Source organism: Mustela erminea, chromosome 17, assembly GCF_009829155.1.
Source record: "Mustela erminea isolate mMusErm1 chromosome 17, mMusErm1.Pri, whole genome shotgun sequence".
Classification (NCBI taxonomy): Eukaryota; Metazoa; Chordata; class Mammalia; order Carnivora; family Mustelidae; genus Mustela; species Mustela erminea.
In genome coordinates this window covers 13,525,455-13,543,755 of record NC_045630.1, presented here as the reverse complement: position 1 = coordinate 13,543,755, position 18,301 = coordinate 13,525,455, and the positions used below count along the sequence as shown (strand labels likewise).

Sequence of the window (18,301 nt, the reverse complement as noted above, 5' to 3'; positions counted from 1 at the left end):
GAAGAAGTGGATACCATGAAAAACCATAAAACCACAGGTAAGAATTGTGCGAATCTGTGGCATTCTTGCCTGGGGTTGCTCCCACCTTCCATCCCAGCTGGGTTGCCATGGTAATTATACAAGGGCAAGGCAAGCCTTGAAATTCAGCAGATGCACTTGCAGAGGAGGCTGACACGATTTGGAATGAAGCACAGAAAAGGTCTGCCCCAAACAGTATTACCAGTAATAGTGAGCGAACCCAGTGTCAACACAGTGGCTCAGCAAACACGAAGCTGCGGCAAGCAAAGAACCAGCATAAGCCAGATATTTCGCAGGGAGATATAGAAAATACACAGCCGTATGGGTTCTTAATATGCTCTCTACCCATCCACACAAGAAAGACCAGAGGGAAATCGAGCTATCTACAATTCCCTGGCAAACTATGATGTACACACACACAGACACACACACACACACGAAATCCAAGAGATCCCAAAGGAAAGCAAAACCCCGGGCAAACTCAAAAACTGCTTGAACTTTGAAAATACACCAAGAATCATCAGCATGTGGAATCAGCATATATTGGAACAAAGTATTAATTTTTTTTAATATTTTATTTTTTGATAGAGGGAGAGAGAGAGAGAGAGAAAGGGAACATAAGCAGGGGGAGTGGGAGAGAAAGAGCTGATAGACATTTGAATCATCTCCACTTCTGGCTCTTACAAATAGTGCTTCATTTGGTTCTTTTTTATAATTTCTATTTTTTTATATTTGCTATTTCATGAATCATAGACCTCATACTTTAAATAATTATTTAATCATGACTTCCTTTAATTATTTAACATATTTATAAACAGCTGCTTTGAAGACTAGGGCTTGTAAGTTCAGTATCTTTGCCTCTTCAGAGTTAGTGCCTGTTGATTGCTTTCCCTCCCCACCAACTAGAGAAAACTGTCAGGACAACCATTTGAGGGCTCTGGAAATTGACCAAAATTTCTCTCCCTGCTGAGCAGGGAGCCCAACGAGGGGCTTGATCCCAGGACCCTGGTATCATGACCTGAGCCGAACTCAGACACTTAACAACTGAGCCACTCAGGCGCCCCAAACGAAGTGGTTAAATACAAGCAAAGACCAATCACTGGCTGACCACTAAGTGAGGCTGATACGGGACTAATCCCTAGTTAGCAGGTTTAAAAATACAATAAAAAGTAAAAACTGAGCAAAGATATCAGCAATCAATGCCCATTAAACAGACTCCACAGACTTAGCACAGACACTTTACTAACCACACTAACAAAACAATGCTAACACCCCTCAGGACAAAAATCGGAACTCTGATCTGCTATATTATCCAAAACTTCCAGTTTTCAACAACAAAAAAAAATCATGATTCCTACAAAGAAATAAGAAAGTGTGTGCTCCATACACAGGGGATGGGGAGGGAAAACAATCATCAGGCACTAACTCTGAAGGGGAAAAAATACTGAACTTACAAGCCCTAGTCTTCAAAGCAGCTGTTTATAAATATGTTAAATAATTAAAGGAAGTCATGATTAAATAATTTTTTAAAGTATGAGGTCTATGATTCATGAAATAGCAAATATAAAAAAACAGAAATTATAAAAAAGAACCAAATGAAGCACTATTCATAAGAGCCAAAAGTGGAGATGATTCAAATGTCTATCAGCTCATTCATAGATAAACAAAATGTGGCACATTCATATCTACCTAATGGAATATTACTTAGCTGTAAAAAGGAATGAAGCATTGACACATGCTACAACATGGATGAACCTTGAAGACATAAGCTAGGTGAAAGAAGCCAGATGCAAAAGGCCACATAGTATAGGATTCCATTTGTGTAATGTCCAGAATAAGCAAATCAAGACAGAAAATATATTAGAGGTTGCTAGGAGTTAGTGGGGAAGGAGGAGTAAGTCCTAATGGGCAAGATTTCTTTATCGAGTGATAAAATGTTCTGGAATTAGGCAATGAAAATGGTGGCATAACCCTCTGAATATACTAACACTACTAAAATTTATACTTATTTAAAATGGTGAATTTTATGTTATGTGAATCTCCATTTTAAAAACAGAACCAGGGGCACCTGGGTGGCTCAGTGGGTTAAAGCCTCTGCCTTCGGCTCTGGTCATGATCCCAGGGTCCTGGGATCGAGCCCCGCATCAGGCTCTCTGCTCAGCAGGGAGCCTGCTTCCTCCTCTCTCTGCCTGCCTCTCTGCCTACTTGTGATCTCTCTCTCTCTGTCAAATAAATAAAATCTTAAATAAATAAATAAATGAATAAATAAATAAAATAAAAACAGAACCAGATGGAAATTATAACTTGAAAAGCACAGAAACAAAATTCAACAGAATTGAGAAGGATGAATAAATCAACCTAAAAAGATCAAAAGAAACTCCCCAAAATGAAAATCACAGGGAAAAAAGTCATAATTAACAGTAAAGAGAATCAAAGGGCTATAAGGATACTCTCAAGCATACCAACTTACATGTACCAGACATGAGAGAGAAAAAAGCTGAAAAAAAATTTGGAAAGATGAGGCAGAAAACTTTCAAACTCTGATGAAAAATAATCATCTACCAATACAAGAAGATAAATTAAACTCTAAGTGGATAAACAGAAAGAGATCTATTCCTTGAGTCACACTACTGAAAGACAAAGGCAATTCTGAAAGCCACAACAGAAAGACTTCTATACCAGAACTACACTGAAAGTAACAAACAACTTCTCATAAAGAACAATGAAAACCAAAAGCACTGAAATGATAAATTCAGAATTTTAAAAGAAACAGTAAATCAATAATTCCATATACCCAGAAAAACTATTCTTTAAAAATGAAGGGTAAACAAAAACATTGCCAAAGACTGAGGAAGTCTGTTGCTAGTAAACCTGCCTTATATGCACAAAAAAGAAACTCCAGGAAATCTTTCAAGCTGGCAACATACAATAATTCAAATCCACTTGAACAAATAAAGAGCACCCAAAAAAGGTAAATATAAAAGGCTATATAAAATATGTTCTTTTATTCTCTTTAACTTTAAAAGACATCAAATCATAACACTGTATTGTTGGGTTTATAATATATTTGAGAGATACATATGATAACACAAAAGGAGAAGTGAATAGTGCTTTATGAAGCAAACTTTCTATATTTTACTAGAATTAAGTTAAAATTAACTTCAAGTAAGTTGTCATAAATTAAAATGCATTATTTGAGGGGCGCCTGGGGTGGCTCAGTGGGTTAAAGCCTCTGCCTTCGGCTCAGGTCATGATCCCGGGGTCCTGGAATCGAGCCCCACATCGGGCTCTCTGCTCAGCAGGGAGCCTGCTTCTCCCTCTCTCTCTGCCTGCCTCTCCGCCCACTTATGATCTCTGTCTGTCAAATAAATAAATAAATATCTTTTTAAAATAAATAAACAAACAGTGGTCTGTATTAAAATCATACAAAATATATATTAAAGTCATACAAAATAGACATTAAGACAATAAATACTACTCAGGTCAAGGAGGGCCATTTCATAAAACTAAGAAAATCAACTTATCAGGAAGCTATACCTACTATAAATACACATGCACATGACAACAGAGCCCCAAAATAAATAAACATTAACAAATGAAAGGACAAATAGAAAATTCAACAATAACTGGAAGCTTCAATACCTCATTCTCAGTAATTGATAATAACTACACAGAAAATCAGCAAAGATACCAAAGATTTAAACATCACTAACAACTAACTTGAACTAACTAAAATTTACATAAAACTCCACCTGACAACAGAATATATATTCCTTTTAAGCACACAAGGAATATTCTCCAGAACAGGTTGTATGCTAAGAAATAAATCAGGTCTCAATAAATTTAAAAGAACTGAAATCATACAACACATGTTTTCTGACCATGACCACAAGAAAACTAGAAATGAACAAAGAAATTTTAGGAAATCAACAAATATTTGGAAATTAAAGAACATTTTCCCTTTTTCTTTTTTTTTTTAAACATACAATGTATTATTTGTTTCAGGGGTATAGGTCTATGATTCATCAGTCTTACATAATTCCCAGCACACCCCATAGCACCCCACACCCCCATGTACATCACCTAGCCACCTTATCCTTGCCAGCCCCCCTCCACTCTAGCAACTCTCAGTTTGTTTCCTGAGATTAAGAGTCTCTTATGGTTTGTTTCCCTCTCTGGTTTCATCTTGTTTAATTTTTCTCTCTTTTTTTTTTTTTTAAAGATTTTATTTATTCATTTGACACAGAGAGATCACAAGTAGCCAGAGAGGCAGGCAGAGAGAGAGAGAGGAGGAAGCAGGCTCCCCGCGGAGCAGAGAACCCGATGCGGGACTCGATCCCAGGACCCTGAGATCATGACCTGAGCCGAAGGCAGTGGCTTAACCCACTGAGCCACCCAGGCGCCCTAATTTTTCTCTCTTCCTCTATGATCCTCTGTCTTATTTCTCAAGTTTCTCATATCAATGAGATCATGTGATAATTGTCTTTCTCTAAATGATTTATTTCGCTTAGCATAATACCCCAAGCTCCATCCATGTTGTTGCAAATAGCAAGATTTCATTTTTGATGGCTGCATAATATTCCCTTGTATATAGAGACCACATCTTCTTTAGCCATTCATCTGTTGATGGACACCTAGGCTCTTACCATAGTTTGGTTATTGTGGGCAATGCTGCTATAAACATTCAGATCTCCACATTTGTATCTTTGGGGTAAGTACCCATTAGAGCAACTGCCGGGTCATAGGGTAGCTCTATTTTCAACTTTTTGAGGAATCTCCATACTGTTTTCCAAAGTGGCTGCACCAGCTTGCATTCCCACCAACAGTGTAGGAGTGTTCCTCTTTCTCTGCATCCTTGCCAACATCTGTCATTTCCTGACTGGTTAATTTTAGCCATTCTGACTGGTGTGAGGTGGTATCTAATTGAGGTTTTGATTTGTATTTCCCTGATGCCAAGTGATGTGGAGCACTTTTTCATGTATCTGTTGGCCATCTGGATGTCTTTTTTGGAGAAATGTCTGTTCATGTCTTCTGCCCATTTCTTGATTGGATTATTTCTTCTTTGGGTGTTCAGTTTGATAAGTTCTTTACAGATTTTGGATACTTGCCCTTTATCTGATATGTCATTTGCGAATAACTTCTCCCATTCTATTGGTTGCGTTGACTGTTTCCTTTGCTGTGCAAAACTTTTTTATCTTGATGAAGTCCCGAAAGTTCATTTTTGCCCTTGCATCCCTTGCCTTTGGCGATGTTTCTAGGAAGAAGTTGCTGTGGCTAAGGTCGAAAAGGTTGCTATCTGTGTTCTCCTCAAGGATTTTGATGGATTCCTGTTTCACATTTAGGTATTTCACCCATTTTAAGTCCATTTTTTGTGTGTGGTATAAAGAAATGGTCCAGTGTCATTCTTCTGCGTGTGGCTATCCAATTTTCCTAACACCATTTGTTGAAGAGACTGTCTTTTTTCCATTGGACATTCTTTCCTGCTTTATCGAAGATTAGCTGACCATAGAGTTGAGGGTCCATTTCTGGGCTCTCTATTCTGTTCCATTGATCTATGTGTCTGTTTTTGTGCCAGTACCATACTGTCTTGATGATCCCAGCTTTGTAATAGAGCTTGAAAACCAGAATTGTGATGCCACCAGCTTTGGTTTTCTCTTTCAACATTCCTCTGGCTAGTTGGGATCTTTTCTGGTTCCATACAAATTTTAGGATTATTTGTTAAGGAACATTTTTCTAAATAGCCAATGGGTCCACAGAAAAATCACAAAAGAAATTTTTAAAATGCATTAAACTGAATATAAATGAAAACAATGCATAAAAAGTTATGGGATGAGGTTCAAGCAGTGCTAAAAGAAAAATTAATAGTTGTAAATGCCTATGTTAGATAGAAGAAATATATTAAATCGGTAACCTAAACTTCCACTTTAAAGAATTAAGTAATTAGATAAACAGCAAAGTAAATCCAGAGCAAACAAAGGGAAGGAAATGAAGTTTAAAATAGAAATCAATAAAATGAAATAGAGGAAAACGAAATAGAAAATACAGAAAAATCAACGAAACCAGGTTAGTTTTCTTTCTTTCTTCCTTCCTGAGAGAGGGAGAAAGAATGAGCAGGAAGAGGGGCAGAGGAAGAAGCAGACTCTCCCCAAGCATGGAGCCTGATGTGGGGCTCTATCCAGGACCCTGAGTCATGATCTGGGCCAAAGTCAGATGCTTACCGACAGCCAAAGTGAGACGCTTAACCAAGTGAGCCACCCAGGCACCCCAACCAGGTTAGTCTTTTGAGAAAAATCAACAATATCAAACTTTTAGCTAGACTGACTATTGAATATTCCTGTGCCAAAAGATGAATTTAGACTGTTACTTGAACTGTATACAAAAACTAACCAAAAATGGATCACAGACCTAGATGTAAGAACAAAACTTGTAGAAAAGAACACAGGAAACTTTGGATTAATCTAAGAGTTTCTGGATATGACCAAAAAAAAAAGTACAATTCAAAAAAAGGAAAAAAATTGATAAATCAGACTTTATCAAAACTAAAATCTTCTGTACTTCAAATGACACCATTAAGAACATGGACAAGTCACACACAGGGAGAAAAATATTTGCAGAACACATATGTAATAAAGGATTTGTATCCAGAACATATTCAGGACCCTTTCAACTCAATAATAAGACAACCCAACCAAAACTGGACAGATTTTAATACACATTTCACCAAATTATGTGAACATGCACATGAAAACAAGCTCAACATCATCAGCCATTAGGAAATAGAAATTAATACTACAGTGAGATACAACTAAACACATACTAGAACATCTGTAGTTTAAATTTCACACAATTGGTGAAATTGTGTAAGAACCAGAGACTTCATACATTGCTGGGGAATGTAAACAGTACAGTCACTTAAAGAACAGTTTGGCAGTTCCCTAAAAACATAAATTTATCGTAAGACCCAGCAATTCCACTCCTCAGGACCTACCCAAGAGAAATGAAAACATGTAACTAGTCATAGACTTGTACACAAAAATTTGTTGGCAGCAGTACTGGACAAAGGGCCAAAAAACTGAAAACAATCCAAATGTCCATCATTTTGTCAGTGCATAACAACACGCACTATGATCTCTGTGAGAGAACACGATTCGGCAACATAAAGGAACAGAATACTGATATACGATGTAATATGGATGAAACTCATATCATTATGCTAAAGGAAAGAAACCAGAACAAAAAAACAACATAATGTGTGAGTCCATGTATTTGAAACATCCCACAGAGCCAAATCTATAGACAGGAAACAGGTAGTTACCCAGAGATGGGGGTGGGAAAGGGGGTTGCCAACAACCAGACACAGAGAAACTTGTTGAGGTGACAGAAATGTGACAGTTGCACACCTCTATAAATTTACTGAAAGCCACTGAATGGTACATTTACAATTGTAATGTAAATGTTATGTAAATGTAAATTTTAAAGTATGTCAATAAAACTGTAAAAACACACATACATATATACATACATAACCAGCAAAGAATACACATCGAAATGCATAGATGAAAAAAATTAGGCAATATAATGATAATTTTTTAAGATGAGTAATGAGTAATGGAGGCTCAGTATAGTACTCTTTCTATTCTTATGTATGTCAGAAAAATAATCAAGTCAGGGGCACCTGGGTGGCTCAGTGGATTAAAGCCTCTGCCTTCGGCTCAGGTCATGATCCCAGGGTTTTGGGATCGAGCCCCACATCCGGCTCTCTGCTCAGCAAGAGCTCTCTGCTTCCCTTCCTCTCTCTCTCTGCCTGCCTCTCTGCCTACTTGTGATCTCTGTCTGTCAAATAAATAAATAAAATCTTAAAATAATAAATATCTTAAAAATAAAAATAAAAAATATGATAAAAATATAATAAAAATAATTAATAAGTAAATAAATAAAAATAATAAAATAGAAAGTATAATAAAAATAAAAAATAAAAATAAAAATCTTAAAAAAAAATCAATCAAGTGGCTAAGTAGCTGTTTGCATATGATATCTATCATCAGTGTTTCCCCCAAAACAAAGAAGCACACAAACAAAAATAACCCAAAACCTACTTAACCTATGATTTTGTAGCACACCCTCTGACCTAGCTACCTAACAAACTCCCCTCCATACCTTCATCCAAAATGAGAACTAGAAAGCTAGGAGTCACCTACCCAGACTTCTCTGAAGCTAAGGATAGTCCTGTGATCCAGTTCTGGTAAGATATAAGAAGGACTACCTCTAGACAGAATTTCTAGGAAACCTTTTCAAAACCAGCATTCATTCATTCATTCATTTATTCACTCATCAGCCCTTCTCCTTTTACATCCCAAACCAGGAACCTAAGGCTTTGATGACGTCAGTGAGTTCTGTACCAACACTTCCTATCTTCCTCACTCAACTTCTTGTCATATGAGACAAATAAGCCCCTTTCTTATTTAAGCTAATATGGTAAGCTTTTTTGTTCCTTGCTTGCAGCCAAATAACCCTCAAGGATCCTATTTTCTCATCTGTAGTTACAGGCTGACTACCACTATTGTGGTATTACCACATCAGTGTCCCTATCCTGCCCAGCACACTACTTAAGGTATTTCTACCATATTGTCTAAGATTAACTTGACTTCCCTTAAAGTGCCCAATGTCTTCTTTCTTTTCTTCTATCTCTCATTTCACAAAGCCTAGAAAGTCTCATTCAGCAGCAGTTACAATCAGGAATTCCCAGGTCCAAAAGAAACAGAATGAACAGGTAACTTATATTTCACTTCTTCAAAGTCAGTGGAGCCTGGGTGGCACACTCAGTTAAGCATCAGACTCTTGGTTTTGGCTCAGGTCCTGATCTCAGGGTCGTCAGATCAAGCCCCACATCAGGCTCCACACTGCCATGTGCAATCTGCTCAGGACCGTCTCTCTCTCTCCCTCTGCCTCTCCCACCCACCCTGTATGCATGCGTGCACTCTTTCTCTCTCTCAAATAAAGAAAAAAATCAATAAAAATAAGTAAATAAATAAATTGTTCAAAGTCTAACATCTGACTTCTATATGCCTAGACTGATTTTTTTTAGCCCTTGGCATGTGTTAATTTGCATGACTGCCTTTCACAATTTCTATTAAAGCCACATCCTTCTTGCTTAATAATGCTGCCCCTTTTTAAAGATTTATTTGAGAGAGAGCACATGCATGTGTGTGAGCGAGAGTAGGAGGAGGGGCAGAAAGAGACAGAGAGAACATCTCAAGCAGATTCCCCACTGAGCACAGAGCCCAATGAGCCCACTAAGCTTGATCTTAAAACTCAGAGATCATGATCTGAGCTGAAATCAAGAGTCAGATGCTGAACCAAGTGAGCCACCCAGATGCCCCTAATGCTGTCCTTTTCTGTAAGCATAGACCACTTACCACATAGATGGAGCTGTAAACCAAGAGTAGCAAAGAGCAAATACTGTATCAACTTGATCTGGCCTTTTATCCTAAATATCTGCAGTATGTCATAAGCAGAGCCACCTTCATCATCTCAGCCTGGTTTACACAGTAATGAAATATCAAGTGATGAGGTCAATTACTAGAAATATTACTGGTGCTACAGACTTTTCTATTACTATTTGTATTTCTATTAGTGTAAAGTCATAAGTTTATACTATCTTTCAAAAGATCAACTTTCTTCAGTAAGTTAAAGTAGGTCATTAAAAAATAATCTTCTTTTGTAGATCCACTGGCATCAGAGAAATTAAAAATCCCAATACTCACATATTATTCATATATTTCATATGTTCTACCAATTACAGTTATACAGATGAGTAGATGTTTAAAGAAAGGAAGAAACAAGTACAGCATAATCACCTAGGTTTTATCTGGAAGTCTAAAGGCAATAGGAAAATTGTGGTTATTAAAGACACTGATATCAACTAACAACCTGCACAACCGCAATACAAAATAAATTAGAAAATTATTATTTAAAACAGTAAAGCATTCTGGGGCACCTGGGTGGCTGATTTGGTTAAGTATTCAACTCTTGATTTAACTCAGGTCATGATCTCAGGGTCAGGAGTTGGAGCCCTGAGTCAGGCTCCACGCTGGGTGAGGGGTAGGCTTGTGGGATTCTCTCCCTCTCCCTCTGCTCCCCCAACCCCTGCTGGCACTCTCTCTTTAAATAAATAAATAAATCTTAAAAATAAAATAATATAAAATGATAAAGAACTCAGAATGAAAACATTTCATGTCAAGAAACAGTAAACACTAATATCCAATGATTCTCGTCACATGATTTGTACTAGCCTACCTCTCTAAAATTACACAATAACTATTTTTGCTCTATCTCTCACACAAATTAGTACAATTATAACAAAATGAATATGAACTTATAGTGGTTTCTATCCCAAAAAGTCTACCACTGAAAGATACCTCAAAAAGTGAAGGCAACAACTAGAATTTCACGATACTTAAATTTTTTTCTAATGTACCTCAATTCTGATGGAGTCAACAAGATAATCTCTAAGCCTTTTGCATCACTTTTTAAAATCTATGAATCAAAAATCTTACATATTTCTACAGTAAAAACAGAAGATATGTCAAAGACATCGCTGTTTACAACTAACTTCTGCTTATTTTAGTGAATAATGAAATTCAACAGTAAATGACATTCTCTGTTAAAAAACAAACTTGAATCCCACCTTACTATAAATTAGAAAACAAAAATATTTAATGAAGTACAAAATATTTCAGAAAGACTACCAAACCTTGAAAAAATCTTCAAGTTGTTTACTGTTGTAAAGAGCGGGGATATTGGCAGAGAACTGTAGCAAATCTTCAGCACACTGTCTTCTCTCTTCAATAACTGTTTCATCAAATCGTCCTAGAATCAAATAAGAACCAAGACTTAAGGAAGGAAGGAAGGTTTATGAGAGTTTACGTTCGCAGCTCAGAAAGAAGCAGCAGGCCTCTCGCTGCTTTACTACACAGTCCTCTAGAGTCAAGTCTGTACTATCGGAATCCGCATACTCTCCCCCAAAATGGACAATAGTGTTTCCAACACAACAAGAGACAGAGGTGTGAACCGATAAATCAACGGCGCAGGCCTACTTGAAGGCCTGTCCATGTAAGAAACTTAACATTTAAGAAGCTGGTTTGAAACTCAAGCTGAAAAGAGATTTCTAAAGAACTCCAATGGTTTTCCATAGTAATTTAATACTGTAATTACTCATATAATTTTCTCTTTCCCGCTCTTTTTGATTTATAAAGGAGCTGAAGAGAGGAAATTATGAGAACATCTGTATATCGGTGGGGTCAAAAACCTCAGCTTGAAGCAAAAGAGCTTTGAAGCCAAACTCTATGTGTGCGGCTGTCAGCGTACGTGACAGCAGGCCTGTGAGTAAAAAGACAGCCCGCACAGCACCGGGGAGCTCTGATTTACAAGGTGAATGAAAGGTGGTTTTCATAGAATTTTTTTTTAATGCTATATACAATTTGAATGCTGATAAGACATTTTAAAATATGATCATTTTGTACTCCTGTTAGAGCAGATTCCTGGTTGGCATTTCTCACATGCCACGTAACGCTGACTGCAATCCAGGCTTCAAAAGAGGAGCATCGTCCCATAAACATTTTAAGCAGCTTTGCAAAATGTTAACAGAAAACTGAGGCACAAAGAGATTCCGAGTTATATAACCCAAGACAAGAATTTGAAGCTGAACCACAGAACACTCTCAGCTCAATGTGTCTCGTGTTTATGGTGAAGTATTTACTTCATAAAAACGAAAAGAAATGGCTTTAGGGTTAGACCTGGTGTAAATCCTAGCTCTATCATTCACTACCTATGAAACCTTAGATCATTTCTTCATTTGTAAAATGAAGAAAATGAACAATATACTTAAGACTCCCAGTTCTATTAAGTTAGCGCTTAATAAATTAATCATGATGCCTTTGAATGTTCAAGTGTCATTACAGTGTCTAACATATGGAGCATACTAATTAACTCATACCTAACTGTAAGAATGAATGGTTTAAAAAAAAAAAAAAGTGTTAACTGTGGAACATTCTACCTTAGAAAATAGCCATCTTTCAGTAATAAAAAGTTTTAATAGTGGTCCATAAACAACCTACTCAGCTAAATGGATGGTTCCAGAGACAACAGTCCTACCAAATTTCATGTATGTGTCCATAGGTACCTTTTCCTAGGGAATGAGCGTGGAACTTTTATCAGCGTCATCAAAGAGCCCAGAGCCCAGTAAAGGTTAACAGGCCAGAGGCAGGCAATTAGAGGAACCCTAACATTCAGGACAGTGCCGTATTGATGCTATATAACAAGCTGTCAGTTGCTAGCCCAGGGTCTGTTTTCACCTTATTCCTTAGTAAAATAATCCCCAATTTCTAACTGTGGACATGGTAACCCAGAGGGAGAAAAAAAACAAACACTACATTCCCAGCTTGCCTTAGAGTTACATGTGGACATGGACTATGTTCTCACCAAAAACATATAAACAAAAGTTATATTGTAGCTTCCTAAAAATCTCTTTAAGAAATAGCCTTTTCTGCTTTCTTCTTGGCCCCTTCCAGGAAGGACTGTGGCGTGGGAGGTTAACAGTGATGAGCAGCAAGACGGGAGCCTGGATTCCTGATCACTGTGGAGGTGCACTGCCTGGAGCTACCTTCAAATCTCATGCCATGAGAAAGAAATCGACTTTTATTTGGTTTTAAGGTTTATCACAAGAAACCAAACCTAATACCATTATGCTAGTTGGTGTTTCTGTGTTCTGTTTTTCCATTATTTCCCAGTTCATATGTAAAATTCAATTTAACTCAATTCTCCCGATGATAATCTAAAATGATGTGCTAGCTTACCTATCAATAATATTATCTGGAAACAAACTTCCAAGCACTTATCGAGCAAATTTTCTGGACAACAATCTAAGTTATTCAGTCTTGGGAAAAATCCACTAGCCAAACAGGTTAAAATGACAACCAATGTCCATTATTCCTTTTCCTGTCTAAATAAGAAATTAAGTATACACTGGTACTTATGATTATAGTCCAATATGTTTATCCTTTAAACATAATTTAATTCCAGTGCCTATGAATTAGTATTAATAATTTTGTGAACATATATAACCTCAGAACAAAAATCCAGAAAATGCACAAAAAAAATCATACTATGTTTCTACCCACAAAACCACCTGATACTATCTTCAAATGCATTAACTACTTGCCGAGAAATTTTAATGGAAAACTCACTAATATTTAATAACACCCTAAAAAGTCTCATTCAGTAGCTAAAACAAATACATATTAATTTGGGAGCTTCAATCCTAAATGTAATCAGTGATTCACCCCACTTCCCTATTAAGCTAGACTAAAATGCTTAAGCAATGAGTACATTAACTTCTAAAGAGAATAAAACACATCTTTATGCATTTCCATTCTACTAAACTTGGACAAGTGGAGAGGGATTAAAATATTTTTCAGAATAGAGCAAGTACAATCAAAAATAAAGGCTTTTGCAGTAAAAGGTTCAATTACACTGAATCCTATCATCAGAACAAACAGATGAAAGAACATGCTCACTTCTTTGTTCCTAAGATATTTCAGAATAACAACAAAAAAAATGGATTTGTAGCATAAACGAAACAGAAGCAGATGATTTTAATCCAACAGCTACTTGCCTTAATAGAGTAAACAAAGCCATCTAATTTTAAATTTTAAAAAAAAGTAGCAAGATTCAACAGTCATCCTAATTGTAGTCAACACCCTAGTAGCCACTATTCTCTACTTGCTAGTCCTTTAGTAGCACCTAAACCTCACTCGAAAGCAGCAACAATGAGAAATCATAAACAGGAACTTCTTTATCACTACTTTAAATTTCCATTCACAGGGTCAATGTTTATTGTCCCATGAACAGAGTAAAAATTATAGCTGACTTACAAAAGAAAATACAAACATTTTTCATAAGAAGATTTATTGTGTAGTATTACATAGTATATACTATATTATTTGTATGTGTATATATTATATATAAGCCAGCCTCCACCCTCAGTGACCCAGCAATGCTTTATTAAAAGCTAGGGGAAGGGCACCTGGGTGGCTCAGTGGGTTAAGCCTCTGCCTTCAGCTTAGAGGTCCTGATCCCAGAGCCTGGGAATGAGCCCCACATCGGGCTCTGTGCTCAGCATAGAGCCTGCTTCCCCCTCTCTCTCTGCCTGCCTCTCTGCCTACTTGTGATCTGTCAAATAAATAAATAAATAAATAAATAAAAAGCTAGGGGAGAAAAAATTAAATTCAAGCATTCTAATTAAGCTGGTAAATCACTCGAAATAAAGGCTCTCTCTGATTTATTAAGCCACCTTTGGGATATTCTTTTTTTTTTTTTTTTAAATGTAGAATACCACCCAGATACCAGAGCTTACAACTTTTTTAACATGCAAATGTCAATGATCAAAAACTGGCTATATGGAACAAAAAGCTGCCCTTGACCAGTAAGAAAACCAGCTAGAACAAAGCCTGATGCTGATTCTTAACTGAAGCAAAAATTCATTCAGAGTAAAAACAAAGAGAGGCCGAGGTTTCTGGGTGTGAATTCTTCCCAGTCAACTGCACCAAGAACATACCTCTAAATGAACAAGTTGGATTTACTGCTCCTTGCAACCAGGCAAAATGTATACTACTGGGCACCCTGGAGCATTTCACTAAGAGGGTGTGAGAACGGACTCACGGGATCTGGGCTTGTGTTAGGTACTTTTGGGAAAGGTTTAAAGAAATGCGGGCTTTGCCCTGGTTCAGATGCTCTTAGGAAGTGGGGATAATTCTATGGGTTCTACAAATTCTATCTAATTCCATGATGCTACAATTTTAATAAATCTTATTATGAGGCAAGATGAATGAAAAGAGACTAAGGCTGTGATTTACATGAAGCAGCAGCAGTCACTCACAGCTGCTGAGATGAAGATATGCTTGATCATTTTTGTGACTTCAACAACATTCATATTTTTGTGCTCAGACAGGATTTCAAAGTGGTCTTGTTTTTGTCTTGATCCAAGGACACAGAGTGGCCTTGTCTAATACTCCTGTTCTGTGCAACTGCTTACGTTCAACAGGAGAACAACATAGCATAGACATGAATGCAAGGCCAAACTCCAGGAAACACCAAGGTCGAAAGAAAAGGTATGCAAGGCCAGTTCTTTCTTAGCTATCAGGAACTGCTTTTCTCTTTCTCATAGGAAAGCAAAGTCTGATAACAGATCTAACAAAACAAACAAAACAATGATCTAATCCTGAGAAAGCAGACAGGTGAACAAAACTATCTTACACCTTTAAAAATGCCATTGTCATGAAAGACAAAAAAAAAATGCGTAAGGAATACTCAAGATTAACCTAGAGGCATGATCCTATACCCAAAAACAAACAAACCTAAAAAGGACATTTTTAGAACAAGAGGAAATATGAATATGGACGGCACATTTTATATTACTGTATCAAGGCTAAATTTCTTGAGTGTGATATGGAATTGTGATTATAGGGAAAATACGAAGTACGGGGTGAAATGTCACAATATCTGCAACTTATTCTCAAATGGTTCAGAAAGAAAAAGAGAGATACGTGGAGAGTCATAAAAAATTCAGCAAACTGTTAATAATCAATGAACTTGGGCCAAAAGTATAAAAGTATTTACCACATTATTCTTTTGTGGGTTTTTTTGGTAAACTTAAAAATTTTGCACATTAAAAAAAAAAAAAACCGGAAAAAAATAAGTTAGGTGCTCTACTGGTAAGATATAAAACTGAAGGGGAAAACAATGAACTCAGCTTAAAGAAAACAGAGAAAACCTCCTAGGAGAGGAGACATCTGAAAAGTCTGCAAGGCTAACAAGAAAGTTCACAGCAGAACAGGGCAATGCTGAATTCGGAGACACAAGAATATGGTATGTTAGTGGTAACTGAGCAACAGAATATAGCTGACAGCAGCGGGTACGTGTCGAGCACTGAGCTAGACACACTAGAGTTGTAATCCATAGAACAGGAAGGTATTTCCCTATCTCACCAATAAGAAAATAAACTGAGATGTTCATTCGTACAAGATCACATTGCTAGTAAATCAAGGATAGAGGATTTGGGCCTAAAGCCACAGGATTCCAAAAGGCATGTTCTTTTTTACTATACCGCTAGACCAGTAACTCCATTTTTGCTGGTTGTATCAACTACAATAGGATTCGCTTTTGCTGCTGAGGTTCCCATACTAAAAATGTGAGAGCAGTTAAAAAGATAGATGCTTAACCAACAAGTCCCTCCACACAAGGACAGCTGCAGCCTGCAGGGTTCACTGCAGTTATCAAGTATTACAAATGGACTGTACCATTTACTAAGAGAGATAAACTGCTTACTTATCAAGATTAATAAGAAACTTTCACTCCATAATATGTAAGGACGTGGAGAAAAGCTGAAGATAATCCATTAGCAAGAGCAGTAATAGCTACAAATCTCAACCAATTTAGAAGCCACTCCTTTTCACCCAGTGACAAGCTTCCTGTTTAAGAAGCTGGGCTGTGTATCTCTCCATATTAAAGTTAAAGATATATGGAAGCAATTAAGTTCCATAGTACAGAAGGTATAAAATAAAAAGTAAAACCATCCCTCCTCCTACATCCTGAAAAGGTACATATATTATACAAAAGTGTGTAGGTGTATCTTCACATAATAACATATGTCTGTTCAAACACAGATGTGAGCTTACTAAACATAGTGCTGTACAACATTTGTTTTCATGTCTTAAAAATGTAGCTTGGATATCTTACCACACCAGTATATTTCAAAGAGCTAAAGAACTCTATTAATTGGGTAAATTATGGCATATCTGTGCAATACATAATGAGATAATTCAGTTTCTGTTCCTTTTTCCTCTACTGAAAATGCTGCAAAGAACACTCATGCATTATGCACATATCTGTGCACATATTTGTGTGTGTGTATTTATATGTTGGGCATGGTCCTACATGTTGAAGATATAGCCATCAGTAAGAATAAGCAGTCTCTACTCACACAGTTGTGTTAAGGACTCAGAGAGAAAGGGAGAGAAAAAGACAGTTAAGTATGAGGGAGGTCTCTTATTTTTAGAATATAAAAGAACCCTTTTTGTGTGCATTTAGAAGGATGATTCTTAAAATTCCCCAGATTGGGGGCACCTAGGTGGCTCAGTTCATTAAGCGTCTGCCTTCGGCTTACGCTATGATTTCAGGGTCCTGGGACTGAGTCCCACATCGGGCTCCCCACTCAGTGGGGGTATGTGTCTCACCCTCCCTCTGCTTCTCCCCACTGCCTCACACATACACTCTCTAATAAAGAAAATCTTAAAAAAAAGAAAGAAAGAAAGAAAAATTGGGGTGCCTGGGTGGCTTAGTGCATTAAAGCCTCTGCCTTTGGCTCAGGTCATGATCTCAGGGTCCTGGGATCCAGCCCCATGTGGGACTCTCTGCTCAGCAGGGAGCCTGCTTCCCCACCTCTCTCTCTGCCTGCCTCTCTCCTACTTGTGATCTGTCAAATAAATAAATAGAATCTTAAAAAAAAAAAAAAAAAAAAACTCCTCATATTGGTGAATTTTAATTATTTGCATCTTCATAATTAAAATAGAATGTCAGGATGCCTGGGTGGTTCAGTTGGTTAAGCCACTGCCTGTGGCTCAGGTCATGTCCCAGGGTCCTAGGATCAAGTCCCACATCGGGCTCCTGCTCAACAGAGAGCCTGCTTCTCTCTCTGCCTCTACCTGTTTGTGCACACTCTCTCTCTCTGACAAATAAATAACTAAAATCTTTAATAAATAAATAAATAAAATAAAATAGAATGTCACTAGGATTAATATCCCAAGAGATAAAGAAATCATACAACTCAATACCAAAAAAACACAAACAATCCAATTAAAACATGGGTAGAGAATCTGAATAAGCGTATTTCCAAGGAAGACATCCAGATGGCCAACAGACACATGAAAAGATGCTCAACATCACTATCAGGGAATTGCAAACCAAAACCACAATGAGATATCACCCCGCACCTGTCAAAATGGGTAGGCTCAAAAAGATAAGAAATACCAAGTGTTGGCGAGGACTTAGAGAAAAGGGAATCCTCCTGCAACTTCTGGTGCAAATGTAAATTGGTGCAGTCACTGTGGAAAAGAGAATGCGGGTTCTCCAAAACATCAAAAACAGAACTATCGTAAGATCCAGAAATTCCACTTCTAGGTATTAATCTGAAGAAAATGAAACAACTAATTCAAAAAGATAAATGCAT

General features: G+C 37.2%; 1 protein-coding gene across 7 annotated transcripts in view; it reads right to left on the bottom strand.

Annotated features, from left to right (window-relative positions):
* Positions 1-18,301, bottom strand: part of RPS6KC1 (ribosomal protein S6 kinase C1) — a 177,885-nt gene that overhangs the window by 135,169 nt on the left and 24,415 nt on the right. For all 7 annotated transcript variants that reach the window (XR_004279901.1, XR_004279903.1, XM_032316993.1 and 4 more), the window contains one exon: positions 10,772-10,887. Coding sequence is in view for 4 of the 7 variants with exons in the window: in XM_032316993.1 (XP_032172884.1) it covers positions 10,772-10,887 (116 nt within the window). In the remaining 3 variants the exon portion in view is untranslated. The remainder of the gene's footprint in view (positions 1-10,771; positions 10,888-18,301) is intronic.